The following is a 25,670-nucleotide window of genomic DNA, read 5'->3' on the forward strand; positions in this document are numbered from 1 at the left end:
CTGGGAACAGAGGGGATTCAATTTCATTTTCCAAATACTTGTTTAAGAATGGGAGAGTTCCTGGCCACATAAACCACGTGCACAGATTTTCCAGGGGAAAATCCGTTTGGGTTTAGACTTAAAAGACTGTGCCACCTCCCGGTCTGTTCCTCAGCCTTTTGACCTTTGTCCACACCTGGAACATCTTAAATTCTGGTGCAGAATACAAAATGTCACTCCCCTGCCCCAGCTCACCCCTAGTTCAGCCCGCCAGGATACCTGAAGTTGGGGATCCCCCTTCTTAGCTGTGGAATTCAGGGTATGTTGGTTCTACATCCAAACCTTCAGTCTTCATCTGTAAAGTGAGATAGTGATGGCTCCCTTGCAGAGGCGTGGGGATTTGAGGCAGCACTTCTGACCCATACCTGTTGCCATTGCTGGTGTTATCCCCCTGGCCCTGACTCAGGCTGGCATTCTAGGCACATGTGCATCCACAACTCCATAAGCCTCCCAGGAGCACTATAGATAAGGATGACCCGGTATTAGGACAGGGGTGGGAATTGCAGACCAGCCCCCAGGACTGACCTAGGGCTATACCCCTTCAGGGCTGGTGGGAACACAGGTGCTTCTTGTGTGTGTATGTGGCTTCGGGGGGTCCTCAAACTGTCTCCTTTCCCTCAATAGAAAGAACTCAAGCTGTAGAATCATTGGAGGGCCCAGAAGGGTTCATACACACCATGTCAATCTGCCTCCAGCATTGGGCTTTTCTGGTCCTGCCCAACTTGTTGCTTTAGTACCTCAGTTTCCTTAACTGCATGGAAGCCCCCCCCCAACCCTGCCCACCTCTCAGTTTGGATGAGGGGAGGAAAGCAAAGCCCCTGAGGCCCTGCGTAGGAAGGAGAGTCTGAAGGTGCAGAGGCTGCGCTCAGGAAGGGCTGGTTGGCTGGCAGTGTTGGGTAGGACATTCAGAATGTGACTGGGTTTCTATAATTTCTGACTTGTACAAGCACAGGATACTCAGGCGGCTCTGGTCTGTTGTCTCGCAGGAGAGTCTGGGGTCAATCTGTAACAATTTAGCTTCTGAGCAAGTGCCCAAGAGAGCACAGATAATGCTGCGTGGCTGACGGGGGCAAGGCCCTGGGCTGCCTCGTACTCTAACCTTGTACACCTTGGTGTCTGCTCTTCCCCTCTGCCACTCTGAGTCTAGAATGTGGCATGTGGACAGCTCCTTAAAGCTGGTGTCTGAGCTCCACAGTGACTTCATTCACGCAATAGTGTGCTATGGCTGCGTAACAAAGAACCAGGAACTCTGTAGCTCAAATCATAGAAACGTATCATCTCACAGTTCTGAAGCCTAGAAGTATGAGATCGAGATGTTGACTGGGTTGGATCCTTATAGGTGGCAGTCTTCAAGTTCAGGTGACATTCTCCCAATATGCCAGTCTCTCCAAATTCCACCCACCCCCACTTTTTTTTAAGAGACGGGATCTCCCTCTGGCTCCAGTTTCAGGCTAGAGTGCAGTGGCTCAGTCACAGCTCACTATCGCCTCAGCCTCCTGGGCTCAGTGACCAATCCTCCTGCCTCAGCCTCCCAAGTAGCTGAGAACTTCAGGCATGACCACCACACCTGGCTAATTTTTGTATTTTTGTATTTTTTTTTTTTTTTTTTTTTTTTTTTTTTTTTTTGTAGAGACAAGGTCTCATGTTGTCTAGGCTAGTCTCGAACTACCAGCCTGAAGTGATTCTCCTCTCTCGCATAGTGCTGGGATTATAGGCATGAGCCACCACACCTGGCCACCCCTTTTTTAAAGGACACAGTCATATTAGATTAGGACCTAACCTAATGACCTTGTTTTAACTTGGTAAAGACCCTATTTTCAAATAAATTTAGGGGTTAGGACTTCAGCATATGAATTTGACAGGGAACACAATTTAGCCCCCAACAGTGTACTTCTTTTCTTTCGTTTTAAATTGGAAAACCGGGCTGATCCTGTGTGTGTGTGTGTGTGTGTGTGTGTGTGTAAATATACATAACATAAAATTGACTATGTTAGCCATTTTAAAGCGTGCCATTCAGTGGTATTAAGTACATCCACATTGTCATACAGGGGTCACCACTGTCCATCTCCAGAACTTTTTCATCTTCTACAAACTGAAACTCCACTAAACACTAACTCTCTCTCCAGCACCTGACAGCCCCCATTCTACTTTTCTGTCACTGAATTTAACTACTCTAGGAACCTTATATACATGGAAGCATACAGTATTTGCCTCTTTGTGTCTGGCTGATTTCACTTAGCATAATGTCCTGAAGGCTTATCCAAGTCAGCATGTGTCAGAGTTTCCTTCCTTTTTGAGGCTAAATAATACTCCTTTACATGTATAGAGCACATTCTGGTCTTCCACTCACGCGTGGATGGACACTGGGGTTGCTGCCACCTCTCGGCCACTGTGGATGGTGCTGCTGTGAATGTGGTGAATGTGCGTCCCCTCTCCTATCCTGCTCCAGGCATCCTTCAGGAAGGGTAGCCCGAGACCAGGTTGGGGAATAAGGTGGTTCTCCTGCCCTCCCAGGCTTGCTGGGTGTCTGCCCGTGGCTGGGCCCTGGCCCCAGGCTCAGGGTGGTGACTGCCAGCAGGAGGAAGCCCCTCTTCCTGGCATTTTTTCCCCTTCTTAACCCTCTATGTTTCCTCTTTGGAGGAGCAGTGAGTGGGAGGGGAGGACCCGCAAGTGTGCAGCGGCCACGGCCCACCTCCTGGCTGTGAGATCGAGATGGCACATCTCTGTGAGATCTTTGCTGGCGTGGAGGGACCCCCACCAATCACTTTCAGACCTCTCTCCCCATGCGACTCCCATGCCAGGGCACTGTTCCCGTGCCATCCTCTTTTGAAGAGCACTGCTCCACCTTCCCTACCTTGCCTCCTCCCCCTGTCTTCCCAGGGACTCTTCTGACCCATTCCCTGCTGCTGTGTCTGCACCTCGGGGACTAGAAAGCTCAGCCTCCCCCCTACTCTTCCTCTTCCTTTTGTCTTTGTCCTCTTAGCCAGACCCACGGTCACTTTGTGTCAGTGCCCCCTGCCTGCGTTTTTCAACCAACACCAGGCCCACCTGGAGTGACCATTGCAGAAGCCCCCAGCCCTGCCCCACCTCCTGTGCCACACTCAGATGTCCTGCTAGAATGTCACCTGTCCCCCTGTGGGCCCTAGGCTCCCCTCTTGTTCCAGACCCAGACACCTCCTAAATCGAGCCCAAGTCCTGGGCCTGCAGCCTGAGGCTCCCCACAGAATTACCCCCTCCGTCCCTCCGTCCCTCCCTCCCCTCTCACTGCCAGCCTGTACCCCCTTTCCCAGCTGTATCTCCTTTCCCAGAGATTGCTTCCAGTCCCCCTTAGCTGTTAGTGGCCTCTGGCTAGACCTAGAAACCAAAGTGACACCAGGCACGTTAACAAGAGAAAAACACAGATGTCATTAGTTTTACAGGGACATGGGATTCTTCTCCAGAGTCAAGTCCAGAGAAGTGGCCAAAGCAAGATCCTTTTTAGATAAGAGTAAGTTTGAGAAGTGGCAGGACAAGGGGGATCTGGCTACGGGCAGTAAACTCTGGGAAGTCACTGGGATATACGTGAGGGAAACCTGGTGGGAGATAAGGGTTACTTTGTTAAGTATATACATTCAGGTCCACTGCAACCCCCAATTCCCAGTCTCAGGTGATAAGGGCTATTTTCTCTCTTGGTACAGGGAAGGCACCTCACCCAGAGGAATTTTCATGGCTTGCTGCATACAGTAGGAAGCAAGTCAGCTAGCCCTTTCGGAAGCTGCAGTCTCTAATGTTGTCAGCTCAAAGTCAGTGTACCGATACAGCATATTTTGGGATGGCGCTTCCTTCAGTCCTTCCCAGCCTTTCTGCATTTGTAAGCCCCAGGAGAGCCGGCAGCTGAGTCGGCCTGAAAACCTCCGTGGGGCATCTTTGCAGCTCCCCACCCCTGCTGGCTGAAGGGTCTGTTGGTCACATTCTTCTCTCTGTCTCACAGGCTCTACCCCTGCAAAACCCTTCCAGGTCTCTCTCAGGGGCTGGATTATCTCTGTCCCAGACTCCATGGCACCCAGTCCAGGCCATGTCTTAGCGTCCTGTGGCTTCCTTAACAATGCCATAAGCTTAGTGGCTTACAACAACAAACATTAATTCTCTCCTGGTTCTTAAGACAGAAGCCCAACATCTAGGTGTCACCAGGGCCAGGCTGTCTCTGGAGGCTCTAGGGGAGGATCTTTCCTTGCCGTTCCCAGCATTTGATGGCCCCGGCACTTCTCCAGTCTCTGCATCTGCCTTCAAATGCCCTCCTGTGTGCCTGTCTTCTGTCTCTTTAAATATACTTGTCATTGGATTTAGGGTCCGTCAGTGTGATATTGTGATATAATAAAAATATATAGATTTGGTCTTCCTTCTGGTTTCTGGCACAGGCTTCTAAAATCATTGTAATTTCCTGCGATGGGGTGATAGGAGCATCTTTTGTTATTCATACAAGCCCTTTTTTGTGGGACCTGAGGTTATGCTAATGAGGTGATGCTTGATGGGCAGGCCCCCAGATAGCTGTGGGATGGGGCTGGTTGCCAGAGGAACCAGCCATATGATTTGAAGGTTGGAAGTTTAGCTCCACCCCGAACTCTGGGGACGGGGGAGGGGGTGGAGATTGAATTGATCACCAGAATCCACAGCCCTGCCAGGCTGACCACGCCTGATCTCAGCTGAATGGATCATCAGTGGCCAGTGATTTAGTCAGTCTTGCCTACCTAGTGGAAAAACACTATACAGTGGGGCTCCGAGAGCTTTCATATTGGTGAACACATTGAGGTGCTGGGCAAGCAGTGCCCCAGAGGCCATGGAAGCTCCCCCCACAGTACACACCCTGCCCTGTGCTTCTCTTCTGTTTGGCTGTTCCTGAGTGGTATCCTTTATAATAAACTGGTATATGTGAGTAAAGGGCTTTCCTGAATTTTGTGAGCTGCTCTGCTCTAACAAATTTTTTTTTTTTTTTTTTTTGAGACGTAGTCTTACTCCGTTGCCCAGGCTGGAGTGCAGTGGTGCGATCTTGGCTCGCTGCAACCGCCACCTCCTGGGTTCAAGCAATTCTCCTGCCTTGGCCTCCAGAGTAGCTGGGACTACAGGCACATGCCACCATGCCTGGCTAATTTTTGTATTTTTAGTAGAGACGGGGTTTCACCATATTGGCCAGGCTGGTCTCGAACTCCTGACCTCAGATCATCCGCCTCTCTCGGCCTCCCAAAATGCTGGGATTACAAGCGTGAACCACCGTTCACGGCTCTAGCAAATTATTGAACCTGAGGAGGGGGTTGTGGGAACACCCCACCCCTAGCTTTAGGGTTAGTAGGTCAGAAGGACATGTGGCCCAGACTTTCCCCCAGTGCCTGAAGTGGGGGCAGTCTTGTGGTACTGAGCCCTTAACCTGTGGTGTCCGATACTCATTCCGTGTACTTACTGACAGAATGGAATTAAATTATAGGACACCCGGCTGGTGTCCAGAGACTGGGAGGATTGCCTGGTGGAAGGAAAAAACCCCACACATGTGTTGTCAGGAATTTTCTGGGAGAATTGAAACACATCGTAGTAGTAGTAATTGGACAATCTAGGGTGAGCTCATCGCAAGGCCTTTAACCTCATTACATCTGCAAAGCCTCTTTTTCCAGGTAAGGTCACACTTGCAGATTACAGGGTTAGGATATGAACATGTTCCTTTGGGGGCCCACAACAGTGGGCTTCTCACCGTGGTGTTCCCCAGGGGAGCCAGTGTCTGCCTCCCCCTCTCTCAGTAGGTCCTGGCTCTGTGGTCATTTCCTCAGGGAGAGGCCCTGCTGTCCTGCCTGGGTCTGTCTGCCTCCCTCCTGCATGTACTCCGGTGCCAGCTGGGGTTTCAGCCTCTGTCTGCGCTGTGCCTGCACCAGCCAGCCCGAACCTGAAGCCTGGAGCATCAAATTATTTTTGCCTCCTGAAATGACTGGGAGTGTTAGGCACAGGTGGGTCCTTGGAGACTGGGGAGGGTCCTTTAACAGTGTTCTAGATGCTGATGGAGAGGAGGCGGGGTTCTTACCTGCCCATACCAAGGCACCCTCCGTTTGTGGAGGAAAACAGCTGTCTTTAGTGCCCCCAAAAAATTTCCAGCAAAGTTGACCTTCTGGTGATTCAGTCTCCAACCAGCTCAGCCTTCAAGCGGGCAGAGCCATCAGGGCTGGTTGTACGGGTTGGACTTTCTCCTCCAAGAAAGCTCAGAGGTGTAAATACCTGTTTCTCGTTCTCGGTGTCTAGGGTTGCCTCCGGAGCCAAGGCATCAGGGAGCGGGGCAGGCTCAGGCCCTTCTCGACTGACCTTTTCCATCCTATGGGGTGGGGGCCTTGGCTAGCCTGGTGGCTTTCTTTGTGACATGCTGATTCATGACCCTGACCTCTATCTGGGCAGTTGAGGCTTTCTGTTCTTGCGTGGTGGCCTGGTGATGTCATTGTTGGGGTACAGCATGAGGGCTGGGAGGCCATGGGATCCCAGGGTGCTCCCTGTGCACCCGTCCACCACAGAACCAAGGGCTCTGGGGGAGTCCTTTAGCCAGGGTGCAGTGGCTAACTGGATGGGGGACGTCTCATTTATAAAGAATTTTGAGCCACTTGGTGTGGATGCAAGAAGGGGCAGCTGCCAGCCTGGCAGAGGAGGAGAAAGTAGAAAAACCACCAGAACCAGCCACGTGTCTCTGAAAGCACTCACTGCCTGTGGGTGGCCTGGGGTTATGGCCGGGCTGTACTGACGTCCATCCGAAAGGATAGTGAGCCCTTGGGAAACAGCGGAATTATGTTCTGGGTTCCCTGCTTAAGAGAGGAAAACGGGTCCATTAAAAAAAAAAAAATGAGATAAAATGAATCATTTTAAAATGAGCAATTCAGTGGCTTTTAGTGCATTCACAGTGTTGTGCAACCAACATCTCTGTTTAGTTCCAAAACATTTTTTTTTTGTCACCCCAGAAGGAAATCCCATGGCCCATTAAGCAGTCACTGATCTACCTTCTGTTTTTATGGTATTTTACCATATTCTGGACATTTAATATCAGTGGAGTCATACAACATGTGACACTTTGTGACTGCCATACTTCACTTAGCATCATGTTTTCAAGGTTCATCGTGTTGTAGCATGTAACAGAATTTCCTTCCCTTTAAAGGCAGAGCCGGGTGCAGTGGCTCACACCTGCAATCCCAGCACTTTGGGAGGTTTAGGTGGGAGGACCACTTGAGGCCAGGAGTTCAAGATCAGTCTGTCTGGACAACATAGTGAGACGCCTGTCTCTACCAAAAAAATAAAAATTATTTTAGCTGGGCGTAATGGCACACACCTGTAGTGCTGTTACTTAGGGGACTGAAGCAGGTGAACACATGAGCCCAGGAGTTGAGGCTATGGTGAGCTTTGCTATTCCATTTAATGGATCTACCAATTTTTTTCTTTTTTTTAATCCATCTGGTGAACATTTGGGGTGTTTCTTCCCCTTGTGGATAATGCTTCTGTGAACATTCTGGTACAAGTTTTTGTTTGAACACCAGTTTTCAGTTCTTTTGATTATACACCTAGGAGGGGAGTTGCTAGGTCGTAAGGTTATCGGTGCTCATCTTAGAAATGCCTTCTCTTTGGAATGTGTTTGAAAGTTGACCCAGTAGGCAGGTCACATAGGTGCACCCGGGCACAGTCAAGCTCTGCCTGAAACTCGGTTTTTCCTGTCTGACAAATAGCAATCTGAAAGTTCATGCCCACTCAGGTGCATATTCCAGGAGATGATACGTGGTTTTCAGCACCATGTGTGACCTAGAGGAAGTGCCCCGTAAAGGGTGGCAGGTTATTTTTTGCCTGCTACTTTAAAGATTTGGGTCTTTTTTGCTGTTAGAGGAACTTAATTCCCTGAAGCACTGCGGGTATTCCCTGACCTTACCTGAGGTTTTGCTGCAAGAGCCAGCGTCGGAGCCCTCAAGATCCATGGCCCTTCTCGAGGGTGGAGTCTGCTCTTGGTGGGCTCATGGCCGTAGGAAGAAGGTGTCAGGCTGTGGATGAGCATGGGGTACAGAGGCAGCTCTGACTGTGGACTCTGCACCCTTCACTGAGACCTGAACCTTTTCGAAACCTCTCCTGGAGGACAGTGCCTGCCTGGCAGTGTCTCCAAAGGACGTGAGCTGCTGTTTGTAGCAGTCCCCGCACCATGCTGCTGCGGCTTACTTGGGACCTGGAAGAAGATGAGAGGCCAAGAGGAGGGCAGTTGCAGCCGTAACAGGGTGGGGCTCGATGCCTGCCTTTGTGAAAACCTCTCCACCACAGCTGGCTGAGCCACGGATGTTTCATTTGCGTTTACCTTTGTAAATAAATACTGCCAAGTCTTTGGCTGCCAGTGAAAACAAGGATGGAGACCACTCTGCTGATGATCTCTCTGTGCCGTGGAGTTCCTGCCTCCTCCACCCAATTCCTTGCAGGGCCCCTTTGTTCTCCTGACCCCCGTCCATGTTGATCAGAGGCCCCTTTACAGCTGCTCCCAGTGTTCGGGGTAGGGAGGGTCCAGAGCATGACCTCTGATCCGCTGAGGGCTTGCTCCAATCTCACCCTTGGGCACATTGGCAAAGGGTGGGGCAGGGGCTGAGCTCCTGGAATCCCAACCTCTGGTGGCAGCCATGCCACTGAAGGAGGATCTGAGGCCTCTCTGAGCATGTCTGGTCTGGGAGAGCCTCCCCTGCTTGGCTGCACCCGGGCATCACATGGTGGTGTTCTGAGCTCAGTTCCGTATGCGTTTCCTGGGAGCCCACCGTTCTGCCTTCTGCCTCTATGAATTCGACTGCTCTAGGTACCTCATACGGGTGGAATCATAATGATATTTGTCCTTTTGTGTCTGGCTTATTCCACTAAGCAGAACGTCAAGGTTTATCCATGAGATTTCATGTGTCAAAATGTCCTTCCTTTTGAAGGCTGAATGATACTCTGTTGCATGTATATGTTACATTGTGCTTATCCATTCCTCTGTCAATGGACATTGGGTTCTTTCTACCACTTCCTTCCGGCTTGTGATGAACATGAGTTTGCAAATATCTCTTCAAGTCCCTGCTTTCAGTTCTTTTAGAGGCTGGGCACCGTGGCTCATGCCTGTAATCCCAGCACTTTGGAAGGCTAAGGCTGGTATATCACTTAAGGTCAGAAGTTCAAGACCACCCTGGGCAACATGGTAAAACCCTGTCTATACTTAAAATACGAAAGTTAGCTGGGGGTGGTGGTGCACACTTGTTATCACAGCTACTCAGGAGGCTGAGGCAGGAGAATCACTTGCACCCGGGAGGCGGAGGTTGCAGTGAGCGAGATCCTGGCACTGCACTCCAGCAGTGTGCAGGCGACAGAGTGAGACTCCATCTCAAAAATAAAGAAAGAAAGAAAGAAAGCCGGGCACGGTGGCTCACGCTTGTAATCCCAGCACTTTGGGAGGCCAAGGTGGGTGGATCACGAGGTCAAGAGATTGAGGTTATTCTGGCCAACATGGTGAAACCCCATCTCTACTAAAAGTACGAAAATTAGCTGGTTGTGGTGGTGCACACCTGTGGTCCCAGCTACTTAGAGGCTGAGGCAGGAGAATTGTTCGAATCCAGGAGGCCTAGAGACAGAGCCAGACTCCGTCTCAAAAAAAAAAAGAAATCAGTTCTTTTGTGTATATAACTGGGAGTAGAATTGCTGGATCATATGGTAATTCTGTTTAATTTTCAACAGTTTTTTTTGAACCAATGTAGTCGAGCAGATATGACCTCAGTACCTACTTGGACCTGGGCTGACTGGGACCTCCCCAGGCACTATTCTTCTCGTTATATTATTTTTATTTTCTGGCTGCCCTTTTGTCTTTCATGAAAGAGTAGATTTGCGGAGTTCGGGGGTTGGGTTGTTAAGCAAACTGCCTGGAGAGGAGACGGTTTCAGATTTCACTAGGCCCTCCTCTTCCACACCAACCCTGGGCTGTTTGCAGTGCTCTGGGCCAGCACTGGCCTTCCTCTCCCCAACCCCACTCCTAGTCTGGTTCCTGGTTCAGGTGAGCAGCAGCCAGATTCCCAGCCCCCACCTTCTACCTTCTAGTGTTTGGGTTCTGCTTTGGATAGAGCTTTGCAGGAAGGATGGGGCTGATGAGACCACCAATTCCACCATCCTGCCAAGGGTGAGGAGGCTCAGAGAGGTTTTTCCACTGGGTATTCCTGGTACGGGGGCAAGGAGCCAGGCCTCCCAAATGGTTGTGGCTCTTGGGAGATGGTGGCTTTTAAAATGCCAAATAATACACTTTATCCTCAAGAGGAAAGGGCCTTGGCTGGGCATGGTGGCTCAGGCCTATAATCCTAGCACTTTGGGAGGCTGAGACAGGAGGATTGCTTGAGGCCAGAGTTTAAGATCAGCTTGGGGAACATAACAAGACTTTGTCTCAAAAAAAAAATTTTTTTTTTAATTAACTGGGCGTGGTGGTGCTCAGGAGGTTGAGACCAACTTGGGCAACATAGCAAGGCCCAGTCTCTGCACAAAGTTTTAAATTAGCGGGACACAGTGGCATACGCCTGTAGTCCCAGCTACTTGGAAGGATCCTTTGAGCTCAAGAGTTTTGAGGCTGCAATGAGATATGATCACTGCACTGCACTTCAGCCTGGGTGACAGCGAGACCATGTCTCTGAAAATAACAGGTGGGTAGTTCCTATGTTTATGAAAATAAAATAACAAAGCAGGTTCCTATGTGGTGGTTAGAATGGGGGGATGAGGAAATTGAGGGGCTGTCCTCCCCATCCCATCATTTGCCTTGGAGCAGACTGGAAGAGTCAGCAGAATCAGGGCCAGCAAGTCTGGATTGTAGGGCTCTGGGTTGGCTGAAACAGGGGCTGAAGCCCTCATATGAAAAGTGGCAGGGATGAGCAGGCCATCTGGAATCCAGACTTAAAAGCATCAGCCACCCAGACATTGATTTGAGATCTCTGCAGATGGGGAAACGGCTGGGGTTTTAGCTGTCTGGAGTGTCCTAATTTCCCAGCAGAGTCTGGTCGAGAGACCTGGTCTCACTGGACATGGGCAGGTAAAACCTCACTGGGCCCTTGATTCTTGCACCAGGTTTTAGCGTGGACATTGCTAAGCCAACATGTGGCTTCGCAAATGTGATTCTGGAGTCAAACAGTTCCTTTGGAGCGAGCCCTGGGTCCCTGAGTCTGACCCTGAAGTTCTTGCTAGGTTGACTTGACCTTGCATGGGAGTCAGTGTAGTCATGGGCGTGGAAAGAGCTCAGATAAAAGGTGCTGCACTAGGTGAAGAAGAATGTGTTGGTGTCTTAAGATCATCTTTAGATAAACAGCAAAACCCTGGGTTAAAAGCTTGTCTAACCCGCCTTATTTTGTTGTTGTTTGTTTTGTTTGAGGCTTTCTCAGCTGAAGGCTGGTTTTAGTTTCTTTCTCTAGTGATAAGCAGAAAAGGGGAATCAGGAAGGGGCTTTACTGGCCCAACGTAAAACAAATGAAGAACCCATGAGTGTATTGTCTCCCTTGGACACTTGTACACCCCTGCTAGAACATTTAGTAGATGCTGACAATTCTGAGCTAATGTAAAAGCCAAGTCTGTCAGATTTCGTAAGAACCAACATTAAGAAAAAAAAAAAAAAGCCAAGTCTAGAGGGGCCATAGAGTGGGGGACTCGGGTGAGGAAGTTGTTGGAGGCCAGGGGGATGGCAGGGCCTTCATCTAATAGCGACAGTAGCATTTTAGAGCTAAAGGTCTTTATCGATTGTCTGGTTCACATGCCTGATTTTAAAAGAAGGAAGCCGAGGCAGGAAGATTGCTTGAGTCCAGGAGTTGGAGACCAGCCTAGGCACCATAGTGAATCAACGTCTCTGTTAAATTAATTAATGAAGTCAAGAAAGGTGAGGCGTGGATGGCTTCAGTGACCTGGACTGATACAGAGAGGTGACAATGGGGAGGGTCAGAGCCTGGCTTCTGAGGGATTACACCACAGCTCACTTCCCCCACCCAAAGGCCAAAGAAACTGAGCATTGACAATCAACATAGTAATCTTGATACCCGGAGCTCATTCGATGTCCCGTGGATTAAGGAGACCATACTCCTCCATACAGCTTGTTGAGGGACTCGGTGGGTGCTCCAGGCTCTTGGAGTCTTCCCGCTTTGACTGCTGTGCTCAACCCAGAACTCCCCTCTTCCTGGAATTCTCCTTTGGACACGCACAGAGGCAGAACCCGGCCTTGCCTTTGCAGCCAGTAGCTGTGTGCAGTCACCTGAGACAGTGCTGCAGGTCAGCAGCTGGCACAGTGCTGGACGCCGGGTTGGGGTTGCTCAGCGGGTCTCAGCCCTGGCTGCCAGGTAGATTCCCCCAGGAAACCCCTACAGCTTCAGACTTGGCAGGTCTGTGTGGATCCTGGCGAAATTGTTTTCAGAGCCCCACAAGGTGTTGCCAATGTCGAGCCACAGCTGGGGACACCTGTTAGAGGGCGCTGAGTCCTGTGGGACAGGAAGTGGAGAACCTGCGAGAGGGAGAGACAGAGGCACACAGGGAAGCTGGGCCTTCGGCCGCCTGCACCCACAGCCAGTGGCAGATCACTCCAGACACACGGGGCCCCCGACCCCGGCCCCACCATCCAAGTGGGAAGGACCAACAACAGTCCCCACTTCAGGATTGCTGGGTCAGCCGCTCAGAATGCCTGAGTACCGCCCTGTGCCCACCCGGCCTGGGTGTGTTTGTCAGTTGTAAACTCGTGAATGAACACCAAGGTCACCTCTGCTGGTCACCTTTGGGCAGGGCTGCCTACAGGTGACTCTTGTTGAGAGTGACATCACCGCATCAGGATGAGGTCTCAGAAGTCCCATGGGTCTCAAAAGCCCCCTTTGGAAGGAGTAGAGAAGGGATCCTCACATGTGCCACGGATCGAGCTAGATCCTTGCGGGTTGACATTGGTTGTGAGGAGTCCACTGGCTTAGAAAATTCAGACTTAAAACAGGCCATCAGGGAGCTCCAGAGGGCTAAGGCCTTGGAAATGTGTATCGGGCTTTGTCATTCGGCCTGGGAGGAAGGGAGTGATTGTCTCTAGGTGCCTCTGGGAGGAATGAGTTACTCTGTGTAACGTTAGTTCCAACAGGCCGGGAGCCTCTTGTAGGATAAGCCATTCTGCCCTCCTGGGGGTACTCACATTGGGGTAAAGGTGATCTGGGATTTTGACAGACCATCTGGGAGGTGGGCTATGCCTCAGCCAGAAGGTGGGCTGGAGTGGGGGTTAGGGGAGCCTGTAGCCCCAATTCCCTGGTTGGGATGGGAAGAGCATGATAGGACTCGCTGCTCATGGTGGCCAGGAGTTGCACCCCAGCCAGCCTGTGCTCCTCACCCTGTCGGACCCCATAGGCAGATGCCCAAAGACTGTTCCTGGCAGCCAGATGGTAGCATTTTGGGTCCCCTTTTCTTTTTCTATCTTTCTTTTCTTTCTTTCTTTCTTTTTTTTTTTTTTTTTTTTTGGAGAAAGAGTCGTGCTCTGTCACCTAGGGTGGAGTGCAGTGGAGCGATCTGGGTTCATTGCAGCCTCCACCTCCCGGGTTCAAGTGATTCTCCTGCCTCAGTCTCCCAAGTAGCTGGGATTACTACAGGCACCTGCCACCACGCCTGGCTGATTTTTTGTATTTTTAGTAGAGATGGGGTTTTACCATGTTGGTCAGGCTGTGAACTCCTGACCTCAAGTGATGCACCCACCTTGGTCTCCCAAAGTGCTGGGTTTATAGGCATGAGCCACTGTGCCAGGCCAGGGGTCCCCCTTTCTGTAGCAGCCCAACCCGCCTGTACAGGAGAAAACAAACTGTTTTTTCTGTACACAAGCTCAACACAGAACACTCATGTGACCAAATGTGGGGACTTTTTCCCACACCAAGTAGTTCTCTGCAGACACCAGGTGGGTGTCCTACAATTTCAACTCAGTTCTGACACTGTCTACCTGAAGTTAGCATCGGATCCCACAGTTAAGGGCTCAGCTCCGGAAGACTGCCCCAACTTCACGTGTCAGTAGCAAGTCCAGGTGGTCTGGAGTAAATTGGAGGGTCTAGCATCCCCCTTTTTGAGTTTGATTCCTTGCTGGAATGGCTCACAGAATTCAGGAAAATAACTTACTATATGACTGTTTTTTAATAAAAAGACACAACTTGGGAACAGCCAGACAGAAGAGGTACATAGAGCAAGGTCTGTGGGAAGGGGCGCAGAGCTTCCATGCCGTCTCTGGGCACTGCCACATTTTCAGCCCCAGAAGCTCCCCCAACCGTGTCCTTTTGGACAGCCTTCATTGTGTAGGCATGATTAATTATGTCACTGACCATTGGTGATCAACCTGCAGCTGTGAGTCTTCCGCAGAGAATTGGGGGTGTCAACTGTCTAATCATGTGGTTGTTTCTTCTGGCAACCAGCCCCCTTCCTGAGGCTGCCCAGGAGCCCCAGCCACCTGTCATTCATTAGCATACATAAAGACATTTATTACTTTGGAGATTCCAAGGTTTTCAGGAACTGTGTGCCAGGAAAGTAGGGAGTGCGGTATGCAAAGATCAAATACGTAGTTCTTATGTCACAACCCCTGCCAGGGGGCAGACATGTCTCAGAAAGCCCCTTGTATTGTCTGAGGAGTGAGCCCATGTTCATCTCCCGTCGCCCTTGTGGTCTTTGATCAGTCCGTTGTGAAGGTGACATCAGCATACCCGAGGTCCTTGTGAGATGCTTGTCGGGCACAGAGATGGTGTCAGCTGGGTACGTACTGGGACAGGTTGGGTATGGCTGCTCCCTTCTCTGTCTCTAACACAGGATGCTTCTTTGCACACACAGATGGCTCGTTCGGAACACCACCTGGATATGGCTGCGCTGCAGACCGGGCAGAGGAGCAGCGCCGGCACCAAGACGGGCTGCCCTACATCGATGACTCACCCTCCTCATCGCCTCACCTTAGCAGCAAGGGCAGGGACAGCCGAGATGCGCTGGTCTCGGGAGCCCTGGAGTCCACTAAAGCGGTGAGTCCCCACGGCGCATGTGTGGCAGGAGGGCCGGGTGAGGCTCCCTGAAGCGCAGCCCCGTGCTCAGGGGTACCTAGCAGGTAGGTGGTGGCACAGCCAATGTTTTGGAAGCCGAGTGGGTCTTGAAAAACTCCTCCCTCATCTCTACATGTGGTACACAGACAGCTTGCCAGATGTGTTGAGCCGGGAGATCAGGGGATGCTTTGAAGGAGGAAGAGGATGGCACATGGAGGAGGAGGCAGCACGTGGTCTTGAGGCTGAGGATGTCAGCACAAGAGGCCACCTGCATGAAAGAAGCAAGACCCGCATGGTGGCCCCGGCAATGCTGCTGGGTGGTGTCTGGGCTCGGGTCCCTTTGTTTCATGAAGTTCTCTTGCTCCATTTTACTAAAGCATGTGCTGAGGATGGCTCCATCCATGTGACCAGAGCCTTTCCTGTGAGTTTTCACTTGACCCTCATTAATAATTCTTGGCCTTGCTGTCACTTTCACTTTACAAATGTGGAACTGAAGTCCTGTGGTAGATTCCCCAAGGTTGCACGGCTAGAGAACAGTGGCACATTCTGGAGATGCTCTGCTGTGCCCACTGAGAAAGCAGTGGACCTGACCCCAACCCCTGTGAGAACATAGCCTGGGGTGGCTGCAGGCTGGGTGGTGCTGCGCCAGCTCGGCCCTGCATGGAGGCCTGACTCCTCTCGCTGGTCCCACAGCTCGGGGCTGCTTCAGCCGTGCTCTGGGCCCAGATGCACACCCCTTGTCACTGGTGCGTGTCCCGCCACTTGACCTCTTGGGTTCCTTCCTTCTTGGGCTGAGAAAATCGCTGCCCGGGGCAGTTGCTTCTTTTTGTCTTTTTGGTCCCTGATGACAGATACCTTTCCCAGTCTGCTTAGCTTATTTCTAGATGGTTTCCACCCCGATAACAGCATAGCCTGGCACAGTGGCTCACACCTGTAATCCAAGCTACTCAGGAAGCTGAGGTGGGAAGGTTGCTTGAGTCCCGGAGTTTGAGACTGCAGTGAGCTGTGATCTGCCTGCTGCACTCCAGCCTGGGCAACAAAGCAAGACCTCATCTTTAAAAAATAATAATAATAAAGCCGGGCGCGGTGGCTCAAGCCTGTAATCCCAGCACTTTGGGAGGCTGAGGCGGGTGGATCACGAGGTCAAGAGATCGAGACCATCCTGGTCAACATGGTGAAACCCCGTCTCTACTAAAAATACAAAAAATTAGCTGGGCATGGTGGCGTGTGCCTGTAATCCCAGCTACTCAGGAGGCTGAGGCAGGAGAATTGCCTGAACCCAGGAGGCGGAGGTTGCGGTGAGCCGAGATCGTGCCATTGCACTCCAGCCTGGGTAACAAGAGCGAAACTCCGTCTCAAAAAAAAAAAAAAAAATAATAATAATAATAATAATAATAATAAAAAGAATGAAAAGAAAAAATAATAATAAAAAGAGCAAGAGAGGAATGGGCTTTACCCCATTTCTGTCAGGAAGCTCCAGAAGTGTATCTTCTCACTGAGCTGCCTTTCTCTGGGGCTGATGCATTAGCTGCAGGCCCAGGACTGCAGCTTATTATGTATATGCTTTTGTGATTTCTGAAGGCCTTGGTGCTGGGGAGGCTTCTCGTTCTGAACCGAGAGGATGGGAGAGGAAGCCAGTGGGTAACGTACCTGCTCCATGCAGCACACATAGGCTGCTGAGTTAGGCAGCTCTTCCTACCCCACGTCAAATGTCAGCTTTTTACCAACCAGGGGGCCAAGGTTCAAAGAGGTGAAGTAACTTGCTTGGGCCGCAGAGCTCTAGGGTTTGAAGCCTTTCTGATTCTTCAGTGGACACACTTTCCCTCCCTCAGCTGTCTTGTCTTTCTTGGTGCCTCTCCTCTTTTGCTGCTTCGTGAGCATGGTTTGGTACAGAGAAGCACCAAGTTCAGTTAGACTAAGTGCTGAACTTGAGAAAGGCTATTTCTTTCCATCATCCTTGAGGGCTGTCTTCACCTAGCCAGTCCTTGGTTCGCCTCCTGGCCCTGAAAGGAAGCTGATCTGCCCACTTGGTGCCCCTGGTTCCTGTCTGGGGGTGGGGGCCTCCCACCCACACCCGGCTCTGACTTGGAGTATAACCCTCAACTTTCAGTGCGGGGCTCCTCTTCTGTGAAGCCACGATGCATCCTGGTCCCCCGGCTCCTGCTCCCTGCTTCTGCGCTCGCAGCAGTTGTAGGCGGTTTTCACAGTGCACATCCTGCAGGAGGTTGCTTGTCTGTGCCTGCCAGGTCAGAGTTTCCAGTCCCAAGCACACCCCCTGGCCCAGAGCCGGTACGAAGAGGAGGGGATTGGATTGGAAGAGAACTGTGTGTACCTCCTTTCCAGAAACCTTCGGGTGCTCCTCCCAGTGGTTGGGGCCCCAGGACAGGTGCCCTTCACTGCCCTGGAGACAAGCATAGCCTTGACTTCCTGGTTTCCCTGCCAGCCGTGCAACAAGCCACGCACATGTCATCCTTCATTTTTTATCTTTGGTTTGAAGACATGGCTGCCGCTTCCTAGGACACCCCACTTCCCCCAGGGAGAATGGTGCTCTTTTTTTCTTTTTTCGAGACGGAGTTCTGCTCTTGTTGCCCAGGTTGGAATGCAGTGGTGTGATTTCGGCTCACCGCAACCTCTGCCTCCTGGATTCAAGTGATTCTCCTGCCTCAGCCTACTGAATAGCTGCGATTACAGGCATGCACCACCACACCCGGCTAATTTTGTATTTTTAAGAGAGATGGGGTTTCTCCATGTTGGTCAGGCTGGTCCCGAACTCCCGACCTCAGGTGATCCACCCGCCTCGGCCTCCCAAAGTGTTGGGATTACAGGTGTGAGCCACCGCACCTTGTCGGGAGCATGGTGATCTTGAGGCCAGAGGCACCCTGATCCTGACCAGCTGGTGGGGCATGGGCATCAGCCTGCTCATCTCTCTCCTCCTGCATGTCCCCACCCACCCCACATTTGGTCCGAGATGCTGATCTTGAGTCTTCTGGGCCATGGGGCCATCGGGAAACCCTCAAGGAACTCTCTGGCAGTTCGGGGGTCTTAATGGACTCCTGTGGCATGGGTCTTCTCTGTGAATACTCATTCATAGTTTAGGCAGAGGTCGGACAGAGGCCAGACACTCCCTTGCCCAGGGTGCTGTGGGAAGGATTCACATAGGCTGGCCTATTGCGACAACCTGCAGCCCCAGAACCCCGCACGGAGGTCAGCCCCTCGTCCTCTCTGTGCCATGAGGACCAGGTTTTTGGGGTGCTCCCTGGGCTGGGCTGCAGGGCAATGTCCAGCCTGTTGCTAATGAAAACCTGCCCTTACCCAGAGCAGAAGAGTCCTTTCTCCAGCAGCTATGCTGGCTGCACACTCTCAGCCTGGCGCAGCCTGGCCCTCAGTCAGGGTTCTGCACCCTGATCATCACTGGGCTCCCCGAGATTAGGGGGACCGGGATGAGGGTTAGAACGGGCCTCTTTGCTCTCTGCCCTGTTCTGAAACTCAGTTCCAGCTCCCGCCCTTGTGTGGGCCTGGCAGCCAGCTGACAACAGTTTTGTTCACCTTGTTCTCTGTTGGGTTTTCCTGCTTGGTTGTCACAAGCCCGATTGGTTTTGTGGGTTCTTTGTTGCCTTTTATTTAGCCTCAGGTTTTGTGTTTGCACCCGCCTGGAGAGAGTCGTGGTAGGAGGGCCTTCCTTCCATGTCACTGACTTCTTTTTCCAGCTTCCCTTTACCTCCGGCTTCCTCCCCGCCCTGGCCTCCTTGCCTGGCTGCACGGCCCTCCCTGCATTCACGTCCTTTCCCATAACTGGCACGTGCACAGCCCTGACTTATAAATAGCCCCAGGCCTGGCCCTGCCCTTTGCTCTCTTGTTTTCTCTCCATGGACTTGGCTGGTTTCTGAGCCATTCCTATCTGATGCCACCGGCACTAGACTCTAGAAGACTCTAGAAGATTCTTAGTCTGAGGAGAAGTGCCCTCATCCTGTGTCTTGTCTCCACCCCACCCAGTCCGTGCCCTGGGCCAGATGTTCCCTGAGAGGCCCCACCCTTCAGAACAGGGAGGGAGAGCTGGACCGTGTGCCTTCCTGCCTGCGCTGTTTTTCCCTCCTGGCTCTCCAAACCATGTGGACAGAAGGAGACACAGTGCTCCCACCCACCAGCATCTCACACTGGGTGGGGCCGTCATGGGCCCTGCTGCCCTGGCAGCCTCCCTGGGCCCTGCAGGCCCCCTGGTACTCAAAGTAGCAAGATTGTCCTCAGAACATGAACAGGGCTGGCAGGCTGGGTGGGTGGGTTGTGCTGCCCGAGGGGCCTGCCATTCCCTTCACCTCTTCCCCTCTTGCAGGGCAGAGAGCAGCGTCTGCACATAGTGGGAGACACCTGTACAGGCAGCCGGGGGCTGCTTTCGCCGACTCCACCATTCACGACGGGCAGAGAGGGGGGTGTCATAGGCCACCCCACCCTATGTGTACGTGCACCATGGGCAGCAGACTTGCTACATTTCGGTAGCATTTCAGGGCACTGAGGCAGGCTCAACTGGCACACTCTCATGTGGAGACCCTGAAGGAGCCCTCATAAAAACGCTGCCAAAACTGGGACCCAGCCAGGTCTTTGAGATCCGCTCATTGATTGAGTAGATGAATTTTAATTGAGCGCCTAGGTGTTCTGGGCACCATGTCAGGCAAGGAAGTTCCTAGCTCAGGCACAGCCATGGCCTGGAAGCTCCCGCCCATGGAGTCATTGCCTGCCCTGCCCTGGGGGGACAGGTATGACTGGGACATGCTTGTCCTTTTCATGGAGCTACTCTCATCCCAGATCTTGATGGCTGTCTCCTCCACACATATGCGTGTGTGTATAAATGCATAAATATGCATACATACACACAGGCACCTGGGCAGGCTCACAGTTCATGCACACATTCTCACAGGTCTGCACACACTTAGGAGATTCCCAGGATAAAATGGTGGCCCAGGAAGGCTTTTTAGATGGTCCCAGTGGGCAGGTGAGGCTTTGGTCTAAGCCCCAGAGACTCAAGTGGGGCACAGGGTAGAGTTCCCTCCCCAGCCAGTGGAGGCTCAGGGCAGGAAGACTTTTGCCTGAGACCATGGGGCAGCCCAGGCCCTAGGCCTTTCCTGTTGAACCTGCTGTCTATACCATAACTTGGCTCCCTCCTAGCGGGCCAGGGAAATAGGGCAGCAGGGTTGGGTGTAGGCAGGCACTGTGCTGGGACCCTGATTCCAAATCCAAATTCTACAGATACCATGAGTCCTGAGCTGGCCTCAGTCAGATCCTTCCTCAAACTGTCAGTTTTCACTGGTGGTGATTCTGCTCCCAGGGCATACGTGGCAGCGTCTGGAGACATTTGTGGCTACCACAGCTTAGGGGAGAGGGTGTTACTCACATATGGCAGGTGGATGCCAGGGATGCTGCACTGAATTTTACAAGGCACAGGACGCCCCCTAGTCCCTGACAGAGTCCCTCCAGGATGTCAGTGGGGCTGAAGAGGAGCCTGCCCGCAGCCAGTGATTTTCTCCCAAAGTGGGAAAATGAGTGATCAGGGACCACCACCCCAGTTCCACACCCATGAGCCCAGCAACCAGTGGAGAGGTAGGTGGAGCTGTCACAGACACAGACCCCACCCCACCCCTGCACGTGCGCATGCACACACACACACTCACTATCTGGCACTTCTCTCTGACTGCTGGCGGAGCTGGTGGGCACAGGCAGGCAGAGGGAGCACAGCCTCAGCCCAGTGGAGCACTGAGGTGCTGCCATGGGCATGGCCAGCCTCCAACATTGCCGGTAGCCAGGGAGCAGGTGGGAGTGGCCAGGAAGTCAGGCGGCAGTTTGTGTGGCCTTTGGCGTCATCATCTTTGGTGTCATGCCTTTGCTAGGGCTGTTGTAAGTAAACATCACAGACTGGGGAGTTTATTTTCTCATAGCTCTGGAGGCCTGAAGTTCAAGGTCAAGGGGTTGGCAGGGTTGGTTTCTTCTCAGGCCCCTCTCCCAAGCTTGTCTTCTCTGTGTGTCTTCACGTGATGTTGCCTCCATTTGAGTCTGTGTCCTGATCTCTTCTTTTGTAAGCACCCCAGTCCTGGTGGGGTCCTGTGGCTCATGCCTATAATCTCAGCATTCAGGGAGGCCATGGTGGAAGGATCATTTGAGCTCAGGAGTTCAAGACCAGCCTGGGCAACACGGCTTTTTTTTTTTTTTTTTTTTTTTTAAAGATGCAGTTTCACTCTTGTTGCTCAGGCTGGAGTGCAGTGGCATGATCTCGCCTCACTGCAACCTCTACCTCCTGGGTTCAGGCGATACTCCTGTGTCTGCCTCCCCAGTAGCTGGAATTAGTCACCTGCCACCACTCCTGGCTAATTTTTGTATTTTTGGTAGAGATGGGGTTTTACTATGTTGGCCAAGCTGGTGGTCTCGAACTCCTGACCTCAGGTGATCTGCCCGCCTTGGCCTCCCAAATTGCTGGGATTACAGGCATGAGCCACCATGCCTCCCCACAAAAAGATTTTTTTTAAGTTAGTAGAGCATGGTGAGGTAGGGGGTGGGGTGCCTGTGGTTCCAGCTGCTTGGGAGGATTAGGTGCGAGGATTGCTTCAGCCTGGGCCCTGGAGGCTGCAGTAAGCTGTGACTGTGCCACAGCACTCCAGCCTGAGCGACAGAGCGAGACCTCGTCTCAAAAAAAAGAGCCTGACATATGGAACCTTTTGGCTTTGTTTTAGCTTAATCACCTCCTTAAAGCCCTGCCTTCAAATACAGTAACATTCTAAGGTACCTGGGGGTTAAGGCTTCAACATGAATTTGGGGGCGGGGAGAGACATTATCATAGCACAGAAGGCAGCCTCCCGGGGCCATGGGTTCTGTCCCCTGTATCAACGTTGGTCCAACAATGTGTCAGCTCCATCTTTTGGAGACAAAAACAGTAGAGAATCCCTGAACTTTCAGCAGGGACGCTGATGGGAAGGATACTTTGTCATAGCCCACATGTAAGAGGGTCCCTGCCAATGATGTCAGGGTCTAAAAAGCAGGGTCAGGGGACATAGGCCTCGAGCCCAAGGGACGGGGTTCTTCTGGAGTAGGTATTAACAGTCCCCATGGTTGGGAGGGAGGTACGCCTAGGCCCCGTCAGTCAAAGGGTCATGTGGCAGTAGCAGTCAGAGAATCCAGGTGAGGGGGCCCCATGTGAGCAGTGGGGAGGGGAGCTTGGCTGCAGCAGGAGCTGGGTGGCCATGCCATGCGCTCTGTCGCCCCCTCGGGTCAGATTCTCCTCCTCCTTCCTTGACCGTGTCAGGCAGCTGCTCCTGGGTTGCATGTAGAAGGCATGGAGAGAGGCCTGGCCCAGCCTGCTCTGCACCAAACTTTGTGTTTTGTGGTCTGGCAAGGCTAAAGGTGGCTCTAGGTACTGCCCCTGGGACTCTCTGTGACCACAACCGTGTGGCTGAGCATGTGTTGAGGGTCCCCTGCCTCCCTTGAATTCCATGTGGAGCCTTCATGGGGGCAGGGGTTTGTCCAGAGGTCAACAAGCTGGCCCTCCTCTCTCAGAAGGCCCTGATGCCAGCATCACCCTTCCAGTCTGACTTCTGTCTGTTTCTCCTGCAGAGTGAGCTGGACTTGGAAAAGGGCTTGGAGATGAGAAAATGGGTCCTGTCTGGAATTCTGGCCAGCGAGGAGACCTACCTGAGCCACCTGGAGGCACTGCTGCTGGTGAGGAGGGTGTAGGAAGCTGAGCAGGGTGGGGCGGGGCAGGGTGACAGAGTTGGGGAGCCTCTTGCCCATAAGTCCCAGGTCAGCTGTCAGAGCCTGGGTGCAGCTCACTGTCCCTAGAGTGGATACCAGTGGAAGACTGAGTTGCCAAACAAAGCTGGTTTTAAAATTGTATTTGTTATGTGATTTAAAAATAAAAGTGCATATGTCAAGTAACCATGACTGTCCACTGTCATGCCGTGCACCTGACAGATGGCAGCCCCTCTCACCTGTGCCCTCTTCCAGCCCATGAAGCCTTTGAAAGCTGCTGCCACCACCTCTCAGCCAGTGCTGACGAGTCAGCAGATCGAGACCATCTTCTTCAAAGTGCCTGAGCTCTACGAGATCCACAAGGAGTTCTATGATGGGCTCTTCCCCCGCGTGCAGCAGTGGAGCCACCAGCAGCGGGTGGGCGACCTCTTCCAGAAGCTGGTGAGTGACCCAGAGCCCGTGCTGGCACTACAGGCGTGTACCACCACGCCCAGCTAATTTTTCGTATTTGTACTAGAGAGGATTTTGCTGTGTTGGCCAGGCTGGTCTCAAACTCCCAGCCTCAAGTGATCCACCCACCTCAGCCTTCCAAAGTGCTGAGATTACAGGTGTGAGCCACCTTGCCCAGCCTTTTAAAAAAAAAATTATCGGTGGCTCAAGCCTGTAATCCCAGCACTTTGGGAGGCTGAGGCGGGTGGATCACGAGGTCAAGAGATTGAGACCATCCTGGTCAACATGGTGAAACCCCGTCTCTACTAAAAATACAAAACATTAGCTGGGCATGGTGGCGCGTGCCTGTGATCCCAGCTACTCAGGAGGCTGAGGCAGGAGAATTGCCTGAACCCAGGAGGCGGAGGTTGCAGTGAGCCGAGATGGCGCCATTGCACTCCAGCCTGGGTACCAAGAGCGAAACTCCATCTCAAAAAAAAAAAAAAAAAAAAAAAAAATTATTTATATAGGTTTTGTTTGTTTGTTTGTTTGTTTTTTGAGACGAAATCTCCCTCTGTTGCCCGGGCTAGACTGTAGTGGCGCGATCTCAGCTCACTGCAATCTCCACCTCCTGGGTTCAAGCAATTCTCCTGCCTCAGCCTCCTGAGTAGCTGGGATTACAGGCGAGTGCCAACACACCCAACTAATTTTTGTATTTTTAGTAGAGATGGGGTTTCACCATGTTGGCGAGGCTGGTCTCAAATTCCTGACCTTGTGATCTGCCCGCCTCAGCCTCTCAAAATGCTGGGATTACAGATGTGAGCCACTATGCCCAGCCTTATGTAGGTACTTTTAAAAAGAGACGGGGACTCACTGTGTTGTCCAGGCTGGAGTGCAGTAGCTATTCACAGGCACGATTCCACTGCTAATCAGCACAGGAGTTTTGACCTCCTTTGTTTCCAGTCTTGGCTGTTTCACTTCTTAGGCAAACTGGTGGTTCCCAACTCCTGGAAGGTCACCATATTGATGCCAAACTTAGTGTGGAGTGTACTACAGCCCAGAACGCCTGGCTGAAGCCATCCTCTAGCCTCAGCCTTCAGTGTAGCTGGGACCACAGGTACCCACACCACCACCCCTGTGTGCACACACTTTACCTGAAGCAGGCTTCCTCCACAGGGAAGCAAGTCCTCTAAGGGCAGGTGGGCTGAGACCAGGCCCCCTCTAAGTGTGAAGAGCGTGTGATTCCTTAAAAGCCCTGTCCCCAGCACTCCTGGACTACCCAGACACTCAGCTGTGTCCTCAGGCTTCTCCCTGGCTGGTGCTGGGGACTGAGTTTTCTGCTCTGAGGTGTGGCTTTCCTGTAGGCAGACCCCTCCCTCTGCCACCCTGTGCTGCAGACCCCCCCCAGACTCCGGGCCAGAGCTAAGACTTGAGAAACACACAAGGTACTTACTTTGTTCCAGTTCTTGCTTCTTGGGGCTGTTTCCCCTACAGCCAGAGAACAGGAGGCTGTATTTTGATGCATGCGGCCCCCTCCATCTTTGAAGCCCCCCATTTCTCCCCGTGTGTGTCAGCAGTTTTAAAAGTGGTGGACATAACTTAGCCTGTCGCCCTCCTGAGAAAGGAAGAATCGTGGTGTTGGGGGAAGAAAAACATCCAGAGCTCTTCCTAAATAATATTCGAAATTGTTCAGAGACTTTTAAAAAAATGTTAATATGTGATGAACACTGGAATTTAACTTTGGAAAGTTTCTGCTGGCTTCCCTGAAGGCCTTGAGCTATGTAGCCTTCATGAGTCAGATGACGCAGCTGGAAGACTCGGACGAGAGGCTGGGGCTGCGGTGGGAACTTGTTCTCTGTAACCACGAGCTGGGTACTTACGTGTGCCCAACCTGGGCTGGGTGTTGGGGCCTCTGCAAGAACAGATAAGCCGGGTGCCTGCCCTTGTTCCTGCAGACCAGCTCAGTAGGGTTGGTGCAGCACTGCTCCGTCAGGCTTCCTGGTTGGACAAGTCTTAGGACCGAAGGAGCTCACAGTGCCCTGCCCAGCTCCGGTGCCACCTCCGAGCCCAGGAACTCATGATCCACGTCCAGTGATTCAGAAAGCCAGACCCAGATTCGGCTTCTGCCACCTTCTGTGGGGCTGCACGGGCTGACTTCCCCACTCTGGGTTTTGTTTCTGGCTGCAGTTTTATCAACTCAGAATTTTTACTTTTCTAATTATTTCAGACTTACAGGAGAGCTATAAGAACGGGGCAAAGTGTAGCCTTCACCCAGATAACACTGATTGTAACTTTCTGCCACATTTGCTTTATGTCTTTTTGTGCACACACGAACACACATACACACAAGCACAGGACTTTTTCCCCCTCTGAATACTTCATTGGGTATTTGCTGTGAACAAGGACATTCTCTTCTGTAACTCACAGTACAATTTGTTAAATTCAGGAAATTTC

The 25,670-nt window shown here is 52.0% G+C and overlaps 1 protein-coding gene across 1 annotated transcript in view; it reads left to right on the top strand.

The window, feature by feature from the left end:
- BCR (BCR activator of RhoGEF and GTPase) overlaps positions 1 to 25,670 on the top strand; it is a 136,624-nt gene that overhangs the window by 60,225 nt on the left and 50,729 nt on the right. Inside the window, exons 2-4 of the mRNA XM_003938577.4 lie at positions 14,860 to 15,041; positions 22,653 to 22,757; positions 23,043 to 23,228. Coding sequence (XP_003938626.3) covers positions 14,860 to 15,041; positions 22,653 to 22,757; positions 23,043 to 23,228 — 473 coding nt within the window. The remainder of the gene's footprint in view (positions 1 to 14,859; positions 15,042 to 22,652; positions 22,758 to 23,042; positions 23,229 to 25,670) is intronic.

The sequence above is a fragment of the Saimiri boliviensis genome, chromosome 21 (assembly GCF_048565385.1).
Source record: "Saimiri boliviensis isolate mSaiBol1 chromosome 21, mSaiBol1.pri, whole genome shotgun sequence".
NCBI lineage: Eukaryota > Metazoa > Chordata > Mammalia > Primates > Cebidae > Saimiri > Saimiri boliviensis.